Source organism: Poecilia formosa, unplaced genomic scaffold (genome assembly GCF_000485575.1).
Source record: "Poecilia formosa unplaced genomic scaffold, Poecilia_formosa-5.1.2 Scaffold124, whole genome shotgun sequence".
NCBI lineage: Eukaryota > Metazoa > Chordata > Actinopteri > Cyprinodontiformes > Poeciliidae > Poecilia > Poecilia formosa.
Genome location: NW_006800063.1, coordinates 1,655,175 through 1,662,110, shown reverse-complemented (window position 1 = coordinate 1,662,110; position 6,936 = coordinate 1,655,175). Strand labels below are relative to the sequence as shown.

Here is a 6,936-nt window from a genome sequence, read left to right as displayed (position 1 = left end):
CAAGGCAACCAGTTGTTGAGAAGGAATCGCAATAAGTGTGTCGCATCAAACTTTATAGTTTCATACCATCCAGCTCAAATTTGTGAGCATTTTCAGGTAGATGTTCTAATTTCTGTTCTGACTGGTGTCGGTTCACTCATGTGGTTGGGCAGTACTTCCTTTTCTCCCAACCGTTGTAGTGGTTTTTTTAAGTGCTGTGTGTCAGTAAATGGAAGCAGCTGAAAGTCACATTTTCCCCCACATAATCATCCTTTTAGTTGCAGCATTGGTGTCAAAATGTAATTTTAAGGACACCTCGTCATGACAAGTAAACTCTTTAAGTCTGTTTACTGCTAATTTTCTCACAGGGTCATGTCATTTTGTCTTGAAAAGCCACTAATCAAAAATATTGCTTTACGGTATGCTGTTCACCAGGCTCATGAAACTCAGCTACTTAAACTAGATCTAGGTCTTTAGGGAAAGTAACTGTGCTCACTCTATCATTTTTTTCCTGTTTCTCTTTAACGACCAGGAAACTGTTAAACAAATTCCCCTTTGAAAAAGTTCAGTTTGCCAAGATATCGGTAAAGGTGCTTAGAGCAATCTGCAGGTGTGCTATAACATTTAGTGAGGACTTCATTTTAGAGAAGGATGACTCATAAGACATTTTTGTGTCAGAACAGCATGTCTAAAGTAATATTGCAAACAGTGGAAAGATGTATTTATATTCAACCTTTTAAGATTTTAGATTTCCTGACCATAGAATACAATTAAATTTGCAGTGAGAGTGTTTTTTTTAAATTTTTTTTTAATGTCATTTGGATTTGTCTGTGAATATTATAGCTAGAACACATGTGTGTATTGGAAACAGTCAACTTTTGCATGCTTTTGCTCCAAATGTTTAAGTTGCGTCAGCAATCTTTTGATGAACTTCTCCTGATTCAGTGCATGGGTACTCCCAAATGGTGTGCTGCTGTTGCAGAATGACTTCCTGTAAGGCCGTTGCTGAACTATCCACACTTCCTGTTCGCTTCCTGCTTTGTGAGCCATTGCCGTTGTTGACACGATTCAGTATGTGACTCTTGAGGTGAAACAAACTGGAGAACGAGCCTCGGTCCTTCACTGGACTGAAACTGGGCAGTATGCGCTCCGAGTGCGAAGTCTGAGCTCACTTCATTTTATTTTAAAACTCCTCTTGTGCATGCCTTGTTTACACAGTCTGGGAAAATAACGTGTGAAACTGTAACGAAAATATATATATATTTTTTTGCTGAGCCCCTCTTATTTAGAACCTGAACATTTAAACACAGACACAATCACTCGGATTTGTATTTATTTGAATGCACTCATTTGAATTTAGAANGGTTAGACCAGGTGTCTTCAAGGGCCGGTGTCCTGAGATTTTCAGACACGTCTCTGCTTCGATACACTTGAGTCGAATAATGAGCTGACTCGCAGGACTCTGCAGAACTTCACCGCCAACTCAGAAGGTGATTTAGCCATTCGACTCGGGTGCGTTGGACCAGAGACGCATCTAAAAGTTGCAGGACACCAACCATTGGAGTTGAAGACCCACGATGCATAGACCAGCACAGAGTAGTGCAAACTTGTTAAGAGGAAGTCAGACTCTGATGCATCTAAATATACACACCACAGTACTCCAAACTGGTCAGAGTTTGAGCTGTGAGGAAGTTTAAAGCAGGGTTAGGTTGTTAAAACCTGAACATCTCAGCAAAACAATGTTCAGCCCATCGTCTGAAAATACACGGGGCAACTCCACACCTACTATGACTTGGCCGTCTGCCTGAATGGACAGACTCGGGAAGGATGTCATATTTGCTAGTGCTGTCTGCAGATTCTCTCTCTCTTTGTGTGTGTGTGTGTGTGTGTGTGTGTGTGTGTGTGTGCTTGTTTATGTAATCTATTTAGGACCTTCTCTGGTATATTCACACTGACCTTCTCAAGACTGATGGGAACTTTGGGGGCCAAAATATGACCCCCTGTTTTTGTGCATGGTGAAAATGAAGTTAAGGGATAATAAGGCATTGGTAATGGTTAGAGGTTAGGTTTAGGACTAAGGTGTCGATAGAGTTTTGGTTAAGGTTAGTGCTAGAAATACATTGGTGATGATTATGTCCAGGGTAAGTGTAAGGGTTAGGCTGTAGAAATGAATAAAAAAATGAATGGAAGTCAAACATGCCAGTTTTAGCTGAAACACCCACACAAACCTATTTAATGAGATTTTTCTTCTTTAGCTCCAATAAAGGATTAATGAAAACTGCACCAAGCCAATGTATTTCACCCTTTAATGTGCCATAATCAAAATGATACATTCATTTAAGGTTTAAAAATACCCTAAAACAAACAAAAAAACTGCAGTACAGAACACACGCATGACTCATCTTTGTTTTCAGAAGGCAGGATCTGGTGGATATTCTCCAAAAAGCAGACTGCTCGCATTGAATTCATGTTTCTGTAGGAAGCAAAGCATTTAACCGGAGCCGAAGAAATAAACCGCTAAACCTCGCTGATGCAACCTAAGGGCAACTGGGATTACTTTATTTCAGCGCCTCTGATGGTATTATGTTGCTGGTAATTTAACTGTATGTATCTGTAAATAACAGGATTATGTGTTGGTCTTACAGATGCCAAGTTAGACCATTTCAGGGTTTTCTAACCCACGTGTTGTACGCACATGAAATATGCTGTTTATGTTATCAAAATGCTGAAGATTTTTTTTTTTTTTAAGGTAGATCTCACATGATGAATCACATACTGCAGAAATGCATGAAGAGGAACGCTGAAGAAAACAGGGTAGCGTAATTACATAACGGTTCACAGAGTGTGAAAGTCTATGATGTGCATAAATGTGTGTTCGTTTAGGTGCGACGCCTTTTGATTTGTGTGCCGTCGTTCCAGTTGTGGTGGCTACAATTTTTCCCCTGTGGATCTGGCAGGATTGCAGTTTTATCCTTATAACTGGTTGCTAATCTTGTGTGGAATCCAGCACCGCTGCCTGTGCAGCACTAATATTGCCACCTGGTCCCTGGCACACCAACACACAAACACTGTAAGCTCCTCTTTAGCTACACAAAATGCATTTATAGTTCATGCTAGTGCTCACACACACTGTATTTTTGTCATGAAAAGTGACTTTTCAGCCCATTTTCTGAATCCAGTGAGCCTGCTGCTGTGATCAGGAAGCAGACGATGGTGCCAACTCCTCACTGCTCAGCCCACGGATCAGCATGATGTTGTGAAATAGCCCAGAGAAAGTATTGTGCTGCAAGCTGTTGGTGAATTATGATTATTTCCTCTGGGGAATCAAGGCTTTTGATGGACTCCAAGGACTAAGATTGAAAAGATGTGAGTTCCTCACAAGTTGGAGCATTGCTATCAGTGTAGTGAAGTGTGGTACTGTACATTAATTTTACATACATGGCTGGCTCATGGTATTGGCAACCTAAGCTGCTGCTGCTGCACATATTTTAAAGATTCTTTGAAATTGAAATTTACTACAGATGAACTTGTTGCAAGCTCCTCTTGCAACAAGTACATATAAATGTCAATAAAAAAAGATATATAGTATACAAAACAGATTCGTCTTAACCCCTTCTTCCCTAGTAAAACTGACCTAATTCCGAAATGCATTTACTGCTATTTAGTAATTTACTAATTTTCGTGTTGAGGAAAACATTCTGTGATTTGGCACATTTGGAAACTGGGTCTATAGGGACATTAAGATCACAGCACACAGTCAAACTTTGAGGATTTAAAAGGGAATATAGGCCTAGATTTGGTGACGTTGGCTGTGATCACAGATGTAATCGGTCTATTTAGAGCCCAATTCCATCTTCAACCTGCTCGATTTGCATGCATTATTCAATTTAGTAAGGGGGGAACATACATCAGATCAGAATGTTAAAAAAAAACCGCTGAAAAAATTCACATTATGAAATTGTTTGACGCAACAAAGAGAAAATGCTCCAATTTCCCCTTTTGAATAAATGTTAGTCAGGAGAAGGAAGAGTGTTTCGTGCGACTTCCCTTAAATGCACCCAGCAAGGCTTTCCGTTCAGCTTGCACATAATGGGCTTTTACAAGTTTTGGCCTTTGACCCCATGGTGCTCACACCGATAGCCCCTCCTCACCATCACGATCATTTTATTGCAGGTTCATGGGCTTCAGATGTCGCCGCTGCAGCAGAGAGGGTTCTGAAAGGCCCGGTGATCTTTACAGCAGACAGTGGGTGTGTTTGGTGGGCGGGACCAACACGTGATTGCCGCCTGCGGATAGGTGTGTACTTTTAAAAGAAGGCGGGGCTAATAAAGCCTGTGGCTTTATGTCATATCAATCAAACGCAATTATGCTGCTTTCACTGACTTTTGTATTATTTAATGCTGCTATAGGAAGTAGTACTTCCTATACTACTGCTAGCAGTAGTAGTATAACAACGTTGCGTTGTTAGGACAACGCAATGTATAAATTGCAAAAGTTCATGAGGGCAGTATAAATCTTAGTAGTTTTTCTTTTTGCTTTAGTTTTCAGATGACCTGTAGTGATTTAGATTATTTATTTCTAATTTAACCTTATTAAAATTAAACAAAGCTTTAGTTTTATTGTTCTTTTAATTTGATACCCATATGTTATGTTTAATTATGTATATGTTATTGTTTGCTTGTTTAACTTTTATCTGGAGTAAATTCCTTCGTGTTCCCTTGATTGATTGATTGATTGATATTTACTGGATTACTTTCATGACTATGGTAGGATATAAATACATATACAATATATACTTAACTTCATTTAACTTTGCTAGAAGTACTTTAAATTTTACTAAACCAGCTAAAAAACAGTGCATCAAACCTAATAGATTAGCAAGATAAAAGTATGAGAACATTTTTATGTACTTTATGTTGGCCAACTGCAGTATTTGCATTATTTTTCATTTCTTTTAATCGTAATAAAATCAGAATGAATTTTTATTTGTGATAGATTTCTTTGTTCTGCAGTTTGCTGCAGAGCTTAGAGTTTGTCCGAGGCACAAAAACCCAAACAAAAGCTGAACAACTGCTAATCATGTCGGAACTAACAGCGAGCAAGTGGTTTTATACATATTAGGATAACCAGGCTTTCTGAGTAAACTTTTTTGCCATTGACTATGTTAGCATACTGGGTATTATGTTCCACCTTTTCTACCTAGTAAAACCTATTTAACGTAAGTATAAACAAAGTGCTGCAGTAAAGATTTGGTGCATAACGAATAAATGGATGAACACAACTATAATGTGTGGTGACTGAGGTTGCTTTTTAGGGCCCCAAAGAGCCCTGGACTTGTCCTGGCAGAGGGGGTATAACCACATATGTTTTGCATTAGTTTTATAACGGGACACGTAGTGCAGCTAAGCAGCTTATAGTGTCTTCATAAAACAATCCGGCTGATGAAAGATGGCCATTAGCTCACCGTATTCGATTTATGTATTTTAAAACCATGTTCAAGTGAAACCAAATATAAGTATTTGAATGGAATGATTTGGGAGCGACGACTCTACATTTCCGACGGCCCGTGAACGCGGCACCTCCCCCCCACCTCCCTCCCCTCGTGCACGGTGTGAGCGCTCATTCAGCTTGATCGCCCAGAGAGAAGCGCTGTGGTTGCAGAGAAGTGCACATATGCTTCGCTTACAGGCAGTTTAAACAGGATGTAGCGACTGAAACAGACCACGGAAAGAGAGAGGCATACGCAGAAGAGAAGAGCGGCTCGAACTGGGTGATGTGACAAACAGCAGACAGATAGAAATGACCGCCTCAGCTGAGGAGAGGAAGACGACAAGAGGGGTCGCGGTGAGGAGGCACCGAGCCGCCGCTGGCAGGTCTTGACGGCTGCTCCCGGTGACCTGAGAGAGCCGAGCTGTAAGCAGCAGGACGTTACCCACGCTGAAAAACACAGCACGGCCGGAACAGTCCACGACAACCTTGAGAGCGACCATGGCGAGCCAGAGCGATTGCTGTGTGAAGGTTGCGTTGAGGTAAGCCTCCGACGTCTGTCCGCTGCTGGAAATCTGCCGACTTTGGCAGACCACATTGTGTCTGTACCCGCAGGCGGGTCAGTCAGATCAGACGCATCCTTTGGTGTCATTTTCATCACAAAACGCGCCTGGATGTCACAGCTCGGTGCTTGGTCACCCACACACCCGCATGTTGTTTTGCAACATATGGGTGGTGCTCCTCATTTTATTGATGAGGGAAAACGTGTCTGTGCCATGCGATCTTTGTATGGCTGATTTCATGATGCAGGGCTGGGAGTTTCCTTTCATCACCGGTCTGCTTACAGTGGAAGCTGAATGTTGCATTCAGGTTTTAAGGCTGGGTGAGGTGACAAGAAAGGACAGCTGCAGCCAGGTGCAGGGATGGGGAGGACAATGGGGGTTTCTATTCACGCCGGTATTAGTTTAATCATCTCAACAGACCTCTCCCTGCATTGCCACCTTGCATCTAGTCAGCTCTGAACATGTGCATGGCAAAGTGTCTAACAAAGCAGTGGCCTTCACTTTCTTATTGTTCCTGACATAAGCACAAAGAAATGCCCCCCCATTCCTGGACCTGTATCGCATCCCTCAGTGTTGGAAAAAGCATGTACAAAAGCTCCACTCAAAGCTCCCCTGGATTTGCATGGGGAAAAATAGATGTTTAGCTATGTGCTAAAAATAACTGCAAATTCAAAGATGCTTGTACAAATGTGCTTTTATGTTTTAGCGCTTTTAGGATTGAAGCATCTGAAATTGGCAGGCAGGACCTAATTCTGGCTTTGTGTGTATTTCGAAGTCATGCTCTAAAATAAAGCAAGCAAAACAACAACAACAACAACAAAAAAAAAACAATCATGCATAAGTGAAGAAGTAATGTGACATATCCCCACACATCTTTTTTATCTTAGAACTTTTAAAACTTTGTAAT

The 6,936-nt window shown here is 41.1% G+C and overlaps 1 protein-coding gene across 7 annotated transcripts in view; it reads left to right on the top strand.

The window, feature by feature from the left end:
- The first annotated feature begins 5,607 nt into the window (after positions 1-5,607).
- kif21b (kinesin family member 21B) overlaps positions 5,608-6,936 on the top strand; it is a 61,476-nt gene continuing 60,147 nt past the window's right edge. For all 7 annotated transcript variants that reach the window (XM_016676007.1, XM_016676005.1, XM_016676009.1 and 4 more), the window contains exon 1: positions 5,608-6,008. In XM_016676007.1, the coding sequence (XP_016531493.1) occupies positions 5,968-6,008 (41 nt within the window). In that variant the 5' untranslated portion in view covers positions 5,608-5,967. The remainder of the gene's footprint in view (positions 6,009-6,936) is intronic.